The sequence below is a fragment of the Anguilla rostrata genome, chromosome 18 (assembly GCF_018555375.3).
Source record: "Anguilla rostrata isolate EN2019 chromosome 18, ASM1855537v3, whole genome shotgun sequence".
Lineage (NCBI taxonomy): Eukaryota > Metazoa > Chordata > Actinopteri > Anguilliformes > Anguillidae > Anguilla > Anguilla rostrata.
In genome coordinates, this window is record NC_057950.1 from 7,112,753 (window position 1) to 7,130,912 (window position 18,160).

At 43.0% G+C, this 18,160-nt stretch overlaps 1 protein-coding gene across 2 annotated transcripts; it reads left to right on the forward strand.

Moving 5' to 3' along the window:
* Positions 1-713: 713 nt before the first annotated feature.
* Positions 714-18,002, forward strand: adam8a (ADAM metallopeptidase domain 8a). Of its 2 annotated transcripts, none has more exons than XM_064317425.1 (25): positions 714-871; positions 1,305-1,411; positions 2,367-2,440; positions 2,948-3,026; positions 4,211-4,287; positions 7,148-7,331; positions 7,853-7,918; positions 8,066-8,137; positions 8,434-8,603; positions 9,188-9,269; positions 9,537-9,679; positions 9,816-9,993; positions 10,694-10,783; positions 11,161-11,356; positions 12,970-13,072; positions 13,735-13,906; positions 14,176-14,256; positions 14,367-14,451; positions 14,651-14,771; positions 15,538-15,712; positions 15,806-15,850; positions 15,992-16,048; positions 16,490-16,552; positions 16,826-16,891; positions 17,663-18,002. In XM_064317425.1, exons 1-25 carry the CDS (start codon positions 823-825, stop codon positions 17,711-17,713), a joined length of 2,586 nt encoding a protein of 861 aa, XP_064173495.1. In that variant the 5' UTR covers positions 714-822; the 3' UTR covers positions 17,714-18,002. The 2 variants fall into 2 exon arrangements, with proteins under 2 accessions (XP_064173495.1, XP_064173496.1); XM_064317426.1 differs by having other exon boundaries at positions 16,490-16,540; positions 16,820-16,891.
* The last annotated feature ends 158 nt before the right edge of the window (positions 18,003-18,160 follow it).

An 18,160-nucleotide genomic window follows, 5' to 3' on the forward strand; every position in this document is an offset into this window, starting at 1 on the left:
AACTCACTAGTCACCACTCCACTGTCTCCCAGAGCACCAAGGGTGGAGTGGCTCTCAGGGACTGCACTTCCGCTCTCTTTGATGCCTTGTCACGCATCAGCGGTATCTTAGCCCACGCGCTGTTCCTTCCTGGGAGGAACCGCTCGGACCGCCTCAGATGACGCCGATAATCTATAATCCTGTAGAAATGTGGGTCGCGCGGATCTTGCCGGGAAAAGAGCCCCCCCCCCCCCCCGAACTCCCCATACATCTATCGATGACTATACCCATTATTTATTACACACAAATTAAATTAATGTGACCAATATCTTAATTCTCTTAAGCACGTGGGGATATTGGCGTTATTGTTATTTTTATTTATTTTTTCGTTTGACTTGTTTGTTATTTCCATTTACACAGAGGAGAGGAGTTAACTATCGCTCTGCATTTATTTGACTAAATACAATCTGCACGACTGTTCCGTCATATGTCCTGCATGCGTGGATAGAATTTTTAGTTTCTGGAATGGTTGTTTATTATTGGCACATCAAATTATGTAAGTCATACTGTAGCCTACCAGGAGAATTGGGAGTAGATATGTTTTACGGACTTCTTGTATTGTTTCAGAATTAACGGCCTTCCGGTAATATCTGACTTTAGAATGAATCACCGGATGACTCCGTTTAATGCGCTGTTACCGGATAGGAGCTCAAAGCTTGTATGCAAATACACAGGATATCAGTCAGCGTACTCGGAGGCAGGACTACAGCGAAACTCCTAAGCAAGACTCCCAAGTCTGAGAATCGTTTTCAGGACCGGAGAGTAGCGGGCGCGTTGTCAGCAATGCGATACTATCTATTTATTCTGTCACTCATTGGCCTTTCGTCATGGGGTAAGTTCAAAATCCAGTTTTGAGGAAAAATATGTACATCTTTATTATTTATAGAAAATTCATTCGGCGACGTTGTGTGCAGTACAATTTATGGATTTTTAAATTCATATTCCTGGGAAGGAATATGAAGTATAAAACATGGATTTTTAAATTTATATTGCTGGAAGGAACAGTTTGTCTAAGAAGCTTTCGTAGAATACGAAATCGGCTTGGTTTTGTCTAGTTCTGTTGATGTGAATCGTTTCGTTGTGTGTGCGTTAAAATTTAATGTAAAATTACACTATTGTCCGTGTGTGCGCTGTAGCCAAATGTATTTTCTGTATTTTGTATTCATGTCTATATTTGATAGCTACGACAGGCTTATTTTGTCTGCATTGCTTGTACGTGTGCGTTTAGCCTAAATGATTTTAAAAAACTTCGTAATATTTTTCAGGACTGTTCGTGGAAAGTTTACGCACGCTGCCTCATGTGATGGACTACGCCGTTGTCAGACCTCAGAAACTTACCGTTCGGGCGAAAAGGAGCGCATCGTCCACACAGGTGCGTGCGTCGTGGAGCGCAGAGGCGAGCTGAATAGGCTTTTAAAACAGAATCAATACTAATTTTATTACATGTTTCACAGATGTTTCTTTCCTTAGCCAATGTTTCTTTCCGACCTCCTTGGTTCCCAAAGTATACAACGCGAATATTGCATTTGATTGCCCGTAACTTCAATTCTGACTAGTCGCCTTTAAGCTCTTAAAAGTTCGGACGTTCTTTGTCCAGAAAGCAAGGGCTTCCGCTTATAGTTAATATTTGATTGTTGTTATCATGTGCAGTCAGGCTGCCTCACAGCACCCGTGCCACCAGTGTTTCAAGAGTTAGTGTTATCGAATTATCTGGGCCTTCTGCTGATGCATCCTTCATTCCACTGTTTTATAGGCTACTGCATCGTAAATGTTACCTATTCAGTACTTTGGGGATCTGTTTAATAGCATCCGTGGTTCCATCGATAATGCTCTCTGCCTGCACAATCCGGCTTCGTCAAGAAGAAGAAAAAATGCGAGGTCTCCAAAGCACGCCTCGCGCTGCACTGTGTTGTTTCTGCGTAAACTACACGTTGAACCAGAAATAGTTTTTGTCGAGTTTTTTCTTTTCGGGAAAGAAAAGCATTGGCCAACAGTGGTGGGAACAATGCGGTTTCCTGTGGTATTGAGTGCCTTCGTCCGCATAGATAATAATTAGAATCATATGGGTTTAATAAACCGATCTGCTCATGGCTTAACCATGACCATTTTATAGCTATCACTAGAGCCATTCTTTGGCTGTTGCATTAGGCCCTTTAATTATGTTTTATTGTATTTTCATTAAGTATTTACGAATTTACTGTCACTCTTCTGAGTTTCAAATTCAAAATTCCTTTTGGAAAAGGTGGTTTATTTTTCAAGAGTACTGTAGTACTTGTCATCAAAATATAGACACAGGCAAATTCTAACTTATTATTTTCTGACCATAGTCTTATCCTGACGAGCTTCATTATGCTTTGGCTGTGGAGGGAAAGAACTTTACTCTTCATCTTGAGAAGAACAGGTGAGACTTTTCATCAAGGGACACAGTCTGAGCAAATACAATTAATAATAACAAAAATAATAATACATTATATATATATATATATAGCACCTATCCAGAGCCCAAGGTCACTTAACAAAGTTAAAAGGTTAAAAAACAGAAAGTACAGTAAATACAGAAGGCAAAGCATATACATAGGACAGTAATACGGACAGACGGCAGTGCAAGATAACATACAAATAATAAACATACAAAGCAAGGCAATAGAGAAGCTAAGGATAACTTATGCTGAAGAGATGGGTCTTGAGTAGGGATTTAAAAAATGTCAAAACTCTCTACATCCCTGATGCTCATTGGAAGAGCATTCCACACAGAGGGAGCAGCCGCAGAGAAAGCCCAGTTGCAGAATATAGCCCACACACAGCCCTGAAATGACTGCGTTTTTTATTTGCATTTCAGGAAATGAAACCTTAACAAACTGAAACCGCGTCTCAATGAGTGAGCTTTGCGTGCCGTTTCCTTTGACAGGTTTCTCATGGGAAAGCATTACACGGAGACGCACTACTTGGAAGACGGGACAGAGGTGACCACATCGCCTGATCGTGAGGTAAGGGAGTAGAGATTTCGTTTAGTGGGTCCTCCGTGGCCTTGGGTCCGGAATGCAGTGCATTTAAACTCACCCGCGGGCCCCAGCCTGGGAGTCAGCCGCGCCACTGCCACAGGTCTCACCAGCGGATGACCTCACTCACAGCACAGTACCAGACCCAGCCATATAAGTGTAGAGTTTGATTAGTGGTAGGAATTTATCATTAAGTGCGAGTACAGTGAATTGTTATGTGGGAGGACGGTGGAAAAAATATTCTATTACTGTTATCAACTCCATAATCATTGTCAGTTTGTTCATTAATTATAATTGTACCACAGTATTGATTGCAGTTGTGTAATTCTAGCTTCTATCCTGTTCAACACATTGAGTATTGATAAATCACTAAGCCTAGTAAACATTATTATTATTATTATTAGTTGTTGTTGTTGTTGTTGTTGATATTGTTGTTGTTGTTGAAGATTGAGTGGAGCAGGGTATTTTGACCTGCGTTTATCACAAGCTATTTCCGTCGGTTTACCTCTTGAACCATCGCCAGGGGACACGTGCCCGGCCTGTAAATCCAGGGCATGTTCTTACACTGAGAAGCTGGAATGGGACTCCACAGCGGGGCCTTTTGGGGTGGAGTCCCGTTCCAGCCTCTGTTTGGCTCAGATCACTGTGTTCCTCCTGGCTCCGTGTTGGGACCGGCCCATTGAAATCACACCCGGTCCTCAGACACTACAGAAGTTCTTCTTGTCATTACTACACGCTCTCTCCTCACTCACAAAGTCTCTGAGTTTATGATCTTTGGCTGTATGGCATTGCACTTACGTGCATATGTGTCTCTGTGTAGACATATGAGAGCTTTCCGATATGTCAATATTCCCAGCCTACATTTCTTTATATTGTGTTGTTGAATTCTTCATGTTTCCAGGAGTGTTTCTAGCCTTTTTTTCAGGGTCAGGGAATCCTCTTCCTGGTTTTCCCCTCTTAGTTCTGGCTCTTCAGTTTTCTTCTTCCTATGGAAAATGCACGTTTCCATTCATGTTTCAGTTTCATTGGGGGAAAAAATGTAACATGACAAAGTATTTTCCAAATGATTAATACAGTATCAGTGTACCAAAGAAAAGGATCCCCATTGGCTGCTGTCTCACACTGCGATTACACTACATTTAATTCCTCTGTGGTTTATTTTGTGTCAACAGGATCACTGCTATTACCAGGGGCATATCCAAGGTGTGGGAGATTCTTCTGTCAGTGTTGGACTCTGCTCTGGAATACGGTATGTACTGGTCAGCTTTATTCACCTATGCCTGTGTAGAGCTGCTCAGCAGACCTGGGTCAAATACGTATTTGTTTTGAATTCAAATACTTTACTGTGCTTCATTGATCTTGCCTGGTGTAACTGAGCCTGCCAATATGACCAGAATGCAGAGTTTGCACTTTTTGAGAGTACTTCATTGGTTCCAATACACCAGACAAGATCAGTAAAGCGTAGAAAAGTATCTGAATACAAAACAAATAAGTATTTGACCCAGGTTTGCTACTCAGATAGGTGGACTCAGCCATGAGAATTTAATAGTCCATGAAGGAGGATTTTAAGTTTGACATCCCTCATCATGAAGTGTCATGAGGTAGACTGAGGTAATTCTAAGAATTCCCTCTGAGATGAGTTTTTCATGATGCCGTCAACATCGCACATTATCTTGAATTTAATAAAAGGTGTTACATCCTGCTTGAGAAGATAGACTGGTGTACCTCCATATTTGGCAATGAGGGTTACTGAGAAAAGGCGCTGTTGAAGTCTTTAGTGTGGTTCTTGCGTACGAATGTCATGCATTATGTAATGTGAAGTCAGGCCAGTCATTTCTTGGACCACATCTGTTCTGTCAAAATTATGTTATTTTTTTTGAGTGGAGTTGCTTGGTTGTAATGTGCAGGGTTAGAATTTAGAAAATTGTGTGTAGAATGTGAAGGGAACATTTTGCTGACAGTATGAAAAAAGAAAAGAATGTGCTTTGAGCTGTAGCTTCATCCAAATGGATATTTATCCAAACAATGGAGATTGGTCGAATTATGAAATCCTTGTTGCGAAATGTTCGTTCAGAGTGCCACATGCTGAGTTCTTTATTCGGTCAGGTTTTGGTTGTGGACTTCAGAACTGGTTTGCTAGTCTGCATTACTTGCAGTGAAGTTGAAGTGCTTCTTATCTCAGAAAATATATTATCTTAGGTATCTAACATTTATATTCCCGAGTTCACGTACATCAATATAGACATATATTGAGTCATATCTAGAGACACCAGTTTATCTGGGGCATGTGACCCAAAATGATTTCCGCTTGCATTACCATCTAAAGGCACTGTGTGGTCGCTGTGGGTGTTGGATTCTCCCAGCCCCTCCCCCCCTGACTAATTATACAATGGGTGATGAATTGTGACTCTCATAAAAGTGGTTTGCTGAGGTGATACACCTTGTGAGAAAGACAGGAATGTGACGTGGATTTCAAGCAGTATCCAAACAGCGGGTTGTGCCATATGGTGTCTCTAATCAGTGCAATAGAGCAAAGGTTCAGATTCTACCATAAAACCATGCAAAATTACATTTTCAGTTTTTTTTTTTCTGCTGTACAGGTAAAAGCTATTCTGCTGTACTATACCATGCAATGCTTCAGTTTATACTCCAGATTTGTGGACCTTGGAAATTTACCCTGCAGCAAATATTGTTGTGTTGGCACAGCTGTGGTAGTTTTTGCACATCAAGGGTTTAGGAGCACCGCATACTGGAAGTTGTTGGCGGAACATGGCAAAAGGTCCAGTTGAAATGTTCCACTGATTTGAGCAGAGAGGTCTGAGTACAAGAAACGTACTGTAAGGCTGAACAGCTGACAAATGAATGCCAAACAGTGGCCCAACAGACACGCAGACATGAGTGCAAATTAATACATGACCACTGCCTCGAAACATTCAAAGAAGTTACTGAGAAACTGCTAGAACGCATTCCAAAAGAAACCATGGTTCTTTCAGCAAAATGTGTAATTAGTGGGAAGTGAGGTAGAATACTGGGGAGGGGGAGTTTGCTAATTAATTTGCTTGTTGAGAAATGAATGAATTGCAGTTAAGAAAACAGTTGTGGATAAATTTGTGTCCCTAATTGTATCTGATATCGGACATATCTGTGTCTCATCTTGTATGAGAAACTGATGTTTTTTTGGTCTCATACCGTATATTTAATGTCTGGGGTTATCTTAAAGCTGCTGTTTTTGACTGCAGTTTAATTGATATCCGGGGTTATCTTCAAGCTGTCGCTGTTGTTGTTTAACTGTCTCATTTTAATGCTTCGACAACAGTTGGGAATGCGAGGCAGTAAAATGTTTCCTTTTTTTCTTCTCAGTCGAATTGAGCTGTGCAGTGTTGCGCAGCCTGTTAATGGCTAACGTGGCTTTTTGGGGGAGTGAATTGTGCCTTGAGGGCTGTGATTCACTTGCTGTGCATTTGCAGCTTGGTCATAACCCCTGTAAGAAAGAAAAAAAAACAGCACGTTCTGTCCAGAGACTCACTGAGACACTGTTTCTTCTGCTTAATAACTGACTGAATTCTGATTTATATGACTATGTAGCATGTGGTGTTTTGTGTCCTTAGACAGCCTTTTAAAGATCTGCAGCTGTTGTAATGCGCACTTATGACTGAATCACTTATCATAAGCTTATGACACAGCAATGAAATTGATTTATGCTCTATGATCTATTAGTATCGCTTTAGCCATTAAAGGACACATGGTCATTTCTGTAGTTAACAACATTACAGAATAAAAAAAAATTAATACATGTTTTCATAGCTTAAGGAGGTCTTTGAAACAGTTATATTTATATTTTAAACTTCTGCAAATACACACAATGGATTGGTATCATTCTGATGTTCCCCCTGGGAAAAATAAATCTATTCTATTGTATTCTATTGTATTCTATTCTATTCTATTATATTCTATGTTGTTCTGTTCTGTTCTATTCTATTCTATCCTATATAATTGATCGGTGTATGGTGGATTTGTTTATGAATGCTACATTAGTATGTATGCGTGTTGCATGTATGCTGTGGAGAAGCAGGGGTGCTGGGCCTGATGTGCTCTTTGCCCTCCTGTAGGGGCTTCCTAAGGGCCGAGCAGCAGGTGTACCTGATCGAGCCCTTGGGACGGTCGGCGGAAGACGACCATGCGGTGTACCGGCCGGACCGCCTTCGAGGGAAGAGGGCCACCTGCAGCCACCCCAACAAAACCGCCTACGACCTCGGCCCCAGGGCCTCCGGGCTGCTCAGCCTCGCCAACTGGGTACAGGAGCGCACGCACGTGCACACATATGGATACACAAAGACACATTCATACACGCACACACATACACACACACGCACACACACATTCATACACACACACACACCCACACACACACACACTCACACACATTCATACACGCACACACACACATTCATACACACGCACACGCACACACACACACACACACACTCACACACATTCATACACACACACACACACACACATTCATACACATACACACACACACACACACACACACACACACACACTGTTTTCATGGGAGATTAAAGTAATTTCAGAACTTCCAGTAGAGATGGGGCATTCATTTTTCATGAATTATATATACCATTCATCAGTACATTTGATATCAATGTATACTCTCGCCCAGGTTATATGTAATTACAGAGACAATTTCATTAGTCTTGAAATCTAAAATCAGTTTAAATCCACCCTGAATACAGTGAAAACAGAAAAAAACATGCCTTTTGAGGAAATGTAATCATACTCTTTGTTTTCAGGAAAGCAAGCCCTTTTCTGACGTCCAAAGATTTGTGGAGATGTATTTGGTGGTTGACAAAACAGAGGTGATTTTTCTCTTGCCATTTTACTTGTATTTGTATTTCTAATCTGTGATTGGTACAGCTTTTCTCAATTTTCTATACACGTAGTCAAAACAATGGTCCTAACATTTATTGTGGGTATTTACTTGTTTTTATCTGATGTGTTTTCAGTTTAAGAAACATGGGGAAAGTATGAAGACTATACAAGCCAGAATGCTGGAAATTGCAAATCATGTTGATAAGGTATCGGAGACTTTATTTATTATTTATTTGTGTGACGTGCATGTTCGTGCTTCTAAAATCAGTCCTGAAATTACTTTGAATGTGATTACAGTCCTGGAAAGTGTCTGCAAGCCTTTGTGGTTTCCTTTAAATCAGCAGCTAATTCAGGTCTTGGAAACAAGTTGTGTAAACTCTAGCCGATCAATGACTTCAGCTATTTGAATCGCACCATAAACCAGCCGATACTGCAGCCCTCTGGGGTTGACTTGGCTGAAGAACCTAAACGAGGAATCTAAATGTTTCCTGTGGCTTTTCAGCTGTATCGGCCTGTGAACATCCGAGTCATGCTCGTGGGCTTGGAGGTCTGGTCCTACCAGGACCAGATTGAGGTCAGCTCCGATCCTGACGAGACCCTCACCAGATTTCTCAAGTGGCGGCAGAGCAGCCTGCTCAAGAAGAAGAAGCACGACAACGCGCAGTTCGTCACGTGAGTAGCAGGAGCCGCCATCTTGTCCTGGGCATTTCTGGCATGGTCAAGCAGGGGCAAGAAGGGTTGCCAGACTGGAGGAGGTACCCCTAAATGTAGGGGATTCAAAAGATGGTGGGTTTGGAGGAGTTTTTAGGGGGAATTATTTGAGCCAGCTGGTAACGGTGGTTCAAAAAAAAACACAGTAACTTTATCACTCAGACCATAATACAACCCATATCATGGCAGGTTGACTGGTTATTGTTGTAGTTTAATTGTTGTAGTTCATTTCATGAACAGGAGGTTGAAGGTAGCCTTTTGTGGCCTGGTGATATCAGTGAAATTCGTACGTGTACACTCAGGAAGAAAATCTGTTTTTCCTTTTTGAATGGGAGCAACCAGCCTTGCTATCAGGGCCAGCACTAGTGGGGTGAAAGGTGGTGACCATTCTAGGGACCCTCAGTTTTTTTTAAAATCCTCAGATTATGGGTGCAGATTATAGTTCTGTAGTTTAAGAGTGTGAGTCTGTTTGTGCAAAAATATACCTGCCTTTGTTTCTCCTTTCTTCATTTTAATAGTTTTGTGTTGCGTTTTCCTCTCTCCAGCGGTATAGATTTTGAAGGCACCACTGTCGGCTTGGCAACCAAATTTGCCATGTGTACCGGAGGCTCTGGAGCTGTGAATGAGGTACAGTCCCGCCTCTGCCTGAACCCCATTTTCCATTAAAGCCGCATCTATCTGACACATCTGGGGCGCTCAGGCTAGGATTCAACCAACATTTTTCACTAACCCTTGATTAACAATTTAAAAATCTATGTTGTTTCCTTCACACAGTTTGGTGAGTTCAGCGGTTGCTGAATCTAAAACATAGGCTGAATTTATAAGAAAGAGTGCAATGCTTGCGAGGGAAGTTGACTTGACAGGCAGAAATGACACGACCCTTGTTCTTCTCAGGACCACAACAGAAACCCTATCGGGGTGGCATCCACTATCGCCCATGAGATGGGGCACAACCTGGGCATGTCCCACGATGACTCACACTGCGGCTGTGGGGCATCGGGCTTCAGCAGGAACTGCATCATGGCCGACAGCGTTGGGTGAGATTCCCCATCTCCTGAAACGGCCGTTCCCAAACTTCGCTTTTCTTTAAAATATTCATCTTTTTTTTTAAAATGAACATCTATATGACTATTCTTTTTTAAGAATGTAAATATGATTTTTTTTTTTTTTTAGGTTTATCTTCCCAAAGGAGTTCAGCCACTGCAGTCAGACACAGCTGAGGTCCTTTCTGGAGAAGGCCAATCCCAGCTGCCTGCTGGACACCCCGAACGCCGACCAGCTTTATGGGGGTCCCGTCTGTGGAAATGCCTTTTTGGAAGCTGGAGAGGAGTGTGACTGTGGCACTGTAGAGGTAAGACACTATGTTCCCCGACTGTCCAGGAAGTGGGCCGTGTATGGTCCCGCAACCAAGATCCTGGGTCTGAGGGCTGCAAGTTTGAATCCTTACAGTAGCACAGCCAATGAACCACAAATAAGCTATTTCAATGAACTTATCTTTTTCTAATATAAAAATGCGCAAAAGAGTTTATGAGTGATTAACATGTGCAAGTGCTAGAAGCCACCTTAGGTAACAGTAGCAGTAATTAGCAAATAATTAATGCGATCTATAAATTAATCAAATCTACCCATTGTACCCAGTCCATTATCATCACTAAAACCATTATATTATCATTGAATACAATTGACATTTATTTCATGATGATGATCTTGTCTGTGGACTTACTTGGTGAGGAGTGTGCTCTGTGGTGTTACTGTTTCTTTTGGAGTAAAGGTCTTACACTGGCTATGTCATACCGGGTGAGGTTTCTGTTGGCCGTCACATTGACATTCCTGGCATTTGGCGGACGCTCTTATCCAGAGCAATTTATATAACGTCTTACACAGGATCCGTTTATACAGCTGGATACACACTGAAGCAATTCAGGTTAAGTATCTTGCTCAAGGGTGCAGCCGTAGTGTCCTACCCAGGAAATGAACCTTTGAGTTAAAAGCCCAGTTCACAAATAATTATACCACACTGCCACCCCAATTTGATCCTTTGACTTTCGCAGGAATGCCAAAACCCATGCTGTAACGCCACCACTTGCCTCCTGTCCGAGGGGGCCCAGTGCGCACACGGGGAGTGCTGCCAGAACTGCCAGGTAAGGACACCTTATTATGATATGGAAATGAACTTACCTCTCAGGTAAGGACAGCACAGTGCACTATTAAAATGAACGTATCTCTCAGGTAAGGGAAGAGCTCACTGCACTATTAAAATTAATGTACGGACAATATAAGTAGCATGCAATACAAGATGGGAAGTAATCATTATAGCACCCTGTTCACAAGGGTTTTTTCTTTTCAGGTTTATTTCTGTGCAAGTAAAACATATTTGTGATTTAACGTAACCGCCAGTGAGTTAGGGTTATTCAGTGCGCGGTCGGTCACAGAGCCAGGACGATCCTCGTGTTCGAGCGAAGCGTTTTGTTTCTTTTAAACGTGTTTCCTCGCTGCCCCCCACTCCCCCCCTCCCCAGCTCAAACAGGCGGGGACCCTCTGCCGAAAAAGCGCTGGCGACTGTGACCTGGCGGAGTACTGCACAGGAAATGCCCCGCAGTGCCCCAGCGACGCCTTCAGGATGAACGGCCTTCCCTGCAGCTCCAACCGGGGCTACTGCCACAACGGGCACTGCCCCACTCACCAGCAGCACTGCACCAAGCTGTGGGGAGCAGGTACACTGCGCTACACACGGTGCTACACGCTAACAGTGCACTACATGCTGTGCTAAACATCAACACTGTGCTACACACTGTGCTAAACATCAGCACTGCACTACACACTGTACTACACACCAACACTGCACTACACGCTGTGCTACACATCAACATTGCACCAAGCTGTGGGGAGCAGGTACACTGCGCTACACACGGTGCTACACGCTAACAGTGCACTACACGCTGTGCTACACATCAACACTGCGCTACACACTGTGCTAAACATCAGCACTGCACTACACACTGTACTACACACCAACACTGCACTACACACTGTACTACACACCAACACTGCACTACACGCTGTACTGCACACCAACACTGCACTACACGCTGTATTGCACACTACACTACACACTGTACTACACACCAACACTGCACTACACGCTGTCCTACACACCAGCACTGCGCTACACACTGTGCTACACATCAACACTGTGCTACACACTGTGCTAAACATCAGCACTGCACTACACACTGTACTACACACCAACACTGCACTACACGCTGTATTGCACACTGCACTACACACTGTAGTACACACCAACACTGCACTACACGCTGTACTGCACACCAACACTGCACTACACGCTGTATTGCACACTGCACTACACACTGTACTGCACACCAACACTGCACTACACGCTGTATTGCACACTGCACTACACACTGTACTACACACCAACACTGCACTGCACGCTGTCCTACACACCAGCACTGCGCTACACACTGTCCTATACACTAGCACTGCACTACACACTGTCATACACACCAACATTGCACAAAGGCTTGTTTCCTCCTTGTTTCCACAACCATAGCTATAAATTTAAGCGATAAACTATGAATTGGGCCTCCATAAATTGTGTGTCTGTGCCTTCTTGGTGACAGCGCATGTTTATATTCCTAAGAGTTACGCTGATGTTCTCCACTACTGTACATCATTCTGGAAAAGAGCGTCTGCCAAGTGACTGTAACATAATAAATCTTTTACTAGGATGTAAAGATAGTAAAACAGTTGCTAGATTAGAGTAAAACATTTCACGGGGACTGAAATAAGGAACACTGGAGCACTCTTTTCTCAGGGCAGGTGCTAGATTGTTTTATCAGGATTGCTGCTCATAAATATGCAAACTGTGATAGATAAGCCAGCATCATTCTTTCAGAACTCCTGACGACAAATAGTGAGCTCACTGCAGGCCCACAACTGCTCAGCACTCAAATTCCAGATCAGTGGAGACTGAGCAGCACAGTCACATACACAGCACAGAGCAGGGCGCAGGTTCATAACAGTGAGTTAGTTAAATTATATTACATTACAGGCATTTAGCAGACGCTCTTATCTTATCCAGAGCAACTTACACAACATTTGGCATTGCATTTTTTACATTGCATCCATTTATAACGCTGGATACGTACTGAAGCAATGCAGGTTAAGTACCTTGCTCAAGGGTACAACAGCATTGTCCTACCCAGGAATCGAACCTGTGACCTTTCGGGTTACAGTACCAGTATCCCTAACCATTATACTACACTGCCGTCCCTCATGTCTGTCTATCTCTCTTACCCTGCAGGGGCACAGGTCGCTCCGGATTCCTGCTTCTATCAGAACACCCAAGGGAGCCGGGATGCCAACTGTGGCAGGAACCCATATGGCTATCAGAAGTGCCCAGCACAGTAAGCACAGCTTCTCTCCCACCGCTCTCAGAAATACCTGTGCAATAAGCACAGTCCCCCCTTTTTCCTGTGCTCACAACAGCAATGTTTTTTTAATTCTTAATCCCGGTTTGGATCAAAGCCTTGACAGCAGGCAAGACAAATTGAGAATTTCATTTTTTTTTTTTAATCTTAGAATGTTATTGAGTAATGACTACACCTTCCAACAGCATTAGCATTAAAAGATTATTTCCATAACAACGAGTTACAAGTTGGCTGAGTGCATCCATCTCCAGACTAAAGATTGGATTGATTCTCGGAGAGTACTGCAACAGATGTCCTAAAACATGGTGGATTGAAAAAAAAATTCTTCTTAAACAGTTGCGTGAGCTGATGATTTTTGATCTGAACCACTGTTTTTAGGCCAAAGTCAATGGTACAATGGCAGTATCCCAGCAAGGAAACAAGCCCACAGCCTTTGAACACAAGCCCAATTCCTGAACCATTATTCTGCACTGATATGTAATCTGCGTAAAATTTAAACCATACATAACTCATTTATAAATGCTTAATACAGCCAACTGAAAACTTTCTCTGGATTTTAAATTTCTCATAGTATCGTGAATATCAGGAAATGTAATCAGTGGAAGATGAAAACATGGATGTTCTCTCCTGTCTCTCAGGGACATTAAATGTGGGAAGATCTTCTGCTCAGGCGGAAACGAGTTCCCCATCACGGGTCAGAAAGCCATCCTGACTTTAATGTTCAGGACGCAGTGCAACATCGCAGTGGATCCTTCGGAAACAGACAACTTAGGGATGGTTCCGACGGGAACTAAGTGTGGAGTTAACAAGGTGAGTTTAACATTTCTTCCATGCTCTTTGCATTGTAGTTAAAAAGCAGCTGTGATTATTGGTTAATGTATGAGAGTGTTGAAATGCAGTTGAAGCCTTTGTTTGGACACACAAATGCGTTGATCTCCTCCAGAACACATCAGTATTCACTGACAACTTGGTAACGCGTGATTTAGACGAAGATTGGAATGTGCAGCACTGGAATTCTTTGTTCACGTTTGAGGCATTGCACTTTTTCAGCAAGCGTCTGTTTTTCTACGTTTTGACAGGTGTGCTACGACAACCGGTGCCAGGACGTTACAGTCTACGGCACGGAAGAAGAGTGTTCTGCCAAATGCAACAATCACGGGGTGAGCCAATACAACATCTGCGCTTTCGGCCTCATTTGCACCAAAGCTATTATTCAAATAATGCTGAATCGGTTATGGGTTTGAACACGTCTTCTCTCTTCACCTGGCAGGTGTGCAATCACGAGCGGGCGTGTCACTGTGACCCCGGCTGGGCTCCGCCCTACTGCAACGTCAAACTGTCTGACCTTCCCGCAGGTAAGGCCTCAGGAGAGTTCCCGGATCAGCCTCAGCTGTGCTGCGTAATGAATGGCCAAGGTGTTTTTGCAAATAATGTAATTGGGATTATTAGGGTGCTTTTGCAGACGGTGGGATTGGGTCGTTTTTGTAGATGATGTGACTGTGATTTTTCGGGAGGTGTCTTGCTGACGTTGTGATACGGTTGTTTTTTTTGCAGATGACAGCATGCTGGTAATCGGGGCGTCGGTGGCAGGGGTGGTGCTGGTGCTGATCTCGCTTGTGGTCGGTGGGCTCCTGTTCTACCGAAAGCCCAGGAAGCAGAAATACCCAGGGGAGAAGTGAGTGCTTTTCCTCCTCCTCCATCTCTCACTGTCTAACTCCTTAAGGTGTGAGATCACAAATATGCGATTAGAATGCTCTTAACTGAACACTCTAATGATGATGTAACAATCGCTACAGTTCTAGAACACTGACTTAGAATTTTGAAAAAAAAACATTCTAAAAAACCTACTCTTCAAAGTGTTCAGAGAAATGCCCACTTGTGTGAAAATTGCAGAGCACAAACATGTATAGCTTACAGTCAATGCTTCACAGAAAGCATTTATTTTCAGTTTCACCATGGAAAATTTGGAGGGGATTTGAGACAGAAATGTGAAAGGATTTGTTGGTGTCCTGTTAAGTGACAGATTCCGACAGAGTGAAAATCCCTCTCAAGATTACAATTGCTGACATTTACTCTCAAAATAACAACCAAAATGGGTTGTATGTTGTTTCCAAATTTCTGTTCATGATACGCATAGTATCCAGATGTACTGCTTACTTATAGGGCAGCCATTCCGTTCTGATGACACTTCATTTTTTATGGAAAAAGCTGAACACACACAGCAGAGCTTCTCCTGGAGTGGATCTTTAACCACACTCAAACACCTGGACCTCTTCCTTGTGCGGAGCAAGCTGTGTGTTTATTGGCCAGCTGTCTGTGACTGAAAGTTGTATTTTCCATCGTCCTCTTGCCGTCTGTCTGTGATGTCTGAGAGTTCCCGTCGTCCTCTCGCGCTCTGACTGTGATGTCTGATAGTTCTATTTCCCATCATCCACTTGCAGGAAGCCGCACTCTGCCTCGGGCCTGTCCAACCCTCTGTTTTTGGAGAGGGGCGGGAAGGGTAGCCCACGGTGCGGGGCCCCTCGGATCAGTGAGCCCACCTTCCTGGAGTCGTCCGCCACTCAGGCCTGCACCCCGCTGGTCGTCAGGGTGGTGCCCAGCCGACCCCCCCCACAGGTGAGACTGCCCCAGCCAATCAGCATCCTGGAGGTCCAGCTGGGTATTTTCCCAGAAGTACACTAATGTTTTATTCTTTTTTTTCTTTTATAGCCCCCCAAGAAAGCACAGACAGAAAAACCTCCAAATCCTGTACAGGTACAACAATATGCCCATTATGTGAAAACAAACCTTTATCTGTAGTGATAGCATGGAGTATTACCTGTATTATCAGTTAATTTTACACATTGCTATGCACTAATATCTTGAATATTTTCTTTTATGTTTTGCTTCTTTCAGGTGGCAAGACCCAATATTCCACCTCCTGTTGCTCCAAACAAACCATCATATTTAAAGGTGAGAACATAGACATGCTGTTATGTAGCAAACTACTTTCCTAGTATGTGCTAACTTTGGTCATATTTTAAAACATATTGGGCCTCATTCACAAAACACGCATTGGATCAGATTAAATCGAAAACTGTGCTTACAAACGTTTCCACAAACATTTTGGAATTCACTGTTTTTTCTTATTTGAATATTTTCTTTGGTATGATCAAAATTGGTACTTTGTTATAGGTATATAGGCAGAACATGTTTCTGTTTAAATTGCTTTATGATCTATGCAAAAAAAAAGTCAGTAAATGTGTTAAATGTTTCTTGGCCAGTATTTATTTCTCATTTATAGTTTTATCAAATGACTTGGTCATCCCATTGTTTATTTTATACAATTGGGTAAATAAATCTTTGGTTGAATTCAATATTTTTGCGATAATAATTAATGTTGTGTTGTCACAGAATAAACCAATACCTCCAATGAAGCCTTTACCACAGCTGAATGAGAAGCAGGTGAACAACATTCTCATCTTTCATTTATAACAATTTAGCAAAATTTTATAACAAGCGGTTGTTTTATTTTCATTTTACTTTTTATTTTAATTTATTGCTCAGTGGCCATGTCACTTATTCCTAACAGTCAATCATGTACAGTATGTTGATATCTTTGTGTGTGCATGTGTGTACATATATACTGTATATATATATAATAAATTATCTTACAGACAGACGCCTTTATCTGGGCTGAATTGCTTTGTTTTAGACATTATAGTGTAATATATCTGTTCCTAGGGCAACAAGCCAAAGCCTCCAGTGCCCCCTGTGAAGCCAGCAGGAGCCCAGTCACCCTGGAAACAGCCTCAGGTGGGTGCTCATTTCACATGCACTTCCTTTTACCGCTCCACATGATCCATGCGTGTGATTGGTCACTCTGATCTTGTGCCTTCGCATGAACACATGATCCAGTGGCTGCCTGACTTTTATGACACCCGTGGCTTCCTCAATGGCACCCATTTACACTGTCATATTTCATTATGGCAAATACTCTTTCCACATTGCCTGCACCAGGGGCTGCACAGCCCTGTTCCTGGAGAACTACCGTCCTGTAGTTTACATTTCAATCTTAATTTGGCACACCTGATTTTACTAATTAGCCGGTCAACAAGATCTTTAGCTGTTGAATGAGGTGCGCTTTGTTAGGGTTTGAGTGAAAACCTACAGGACAGTTGAGCTCCAAGAACAGGGTTGGGCAACGCTGGCTTACATTATGGCCACTTCTAGGTCCTTGTCTCCTTTTGTGTGCCTAACATCTATTTTTACCAATATTCATAACAAAATTCTTCTTTCACATGATTGTATGCTTTTTTGGTACGGTTTTGGTCGACATGTTTCTCAGAAATCTATCAGTGTTTTCACATTTTTTACCAGCATCTAAAGAGTCAAACTTTTTAAGATGCGCATTTGCCCTGGCTCTGCTCAGCCAACGCCACGTTGCTCCAATGACCCCCTCCAACGTTTTGGCACGAACGCAGAGAAGCCATCTGGGGCTTCTCGTGGCGTCTTGAGTCACAGCAGAAGGCCGTCTCGAAGCAGAGTTAGCGCTGACTCGTTTCGGGTGTCTGATCTTTCCCGTAGGTCTCCGCGGGGCCGAAGGTTCCTCTGAAGCCCCCCACCAGGCCCAGATGAAGCCGAGAGATTGATTTTGCGCTGACTCATCGAAACCCGCGAAGGGGTTCTGACCACCAGCCGTGTGGCCTAGTCAGGGAAGGCCTCTTTGAAGACGGATGCAACAGTGGATTCGTATCCGCAGTGTTTTCGGGCCCCCAAAAGCCCAGGAAAGGGATTGGAAAGGAGGGGAGAGCCTCCCCTCGTCAAATGGACAGGGGGTTTTGGAAACCTTCCGGCGTGTGGCCGCACAGACTAAACAGATTCAGAGACTTTCCGCTTTTGTTTTTCTTTTGTTTTTCTTTTTTTTTTTAAACAAAAATTCGTTCTCAGTTGATTACGTTTTTGGTACGAGTTTGGTAAGACAAGACAAGAGCTCCTCTCTTTTTACTAGTGCAAGAGCTGCATATTATTGCTATGTCATCTAAGGTAAGGAATGTTTGAAAGATGCCAACTGCTATTTAAAGG

Bases quoted from the DNA above. Each gene is read 5' to 3' on its own strand.
- adam8a (XM_064317425.1), top strand. From the start codon at position 823: ATGCGATACTATCTATTTATTCTGTCACTCATTGGCCTTTCGTCATGG. The intron at 7,919-8,065 runs GTGATTTTTCTC...ATGTGTTTTCAG, and splicing joins TGGTGGTTGACAAAACAGAG to TTTAAGAAACATGGGGAAAG. The intron at 9,994-10,693 runs GTAAGACACTAT...TGACTTTCGCAG, and splicing joins GTGACTGTGGCACTGTAGAG to GAATGCCAAAACCCATGCTG.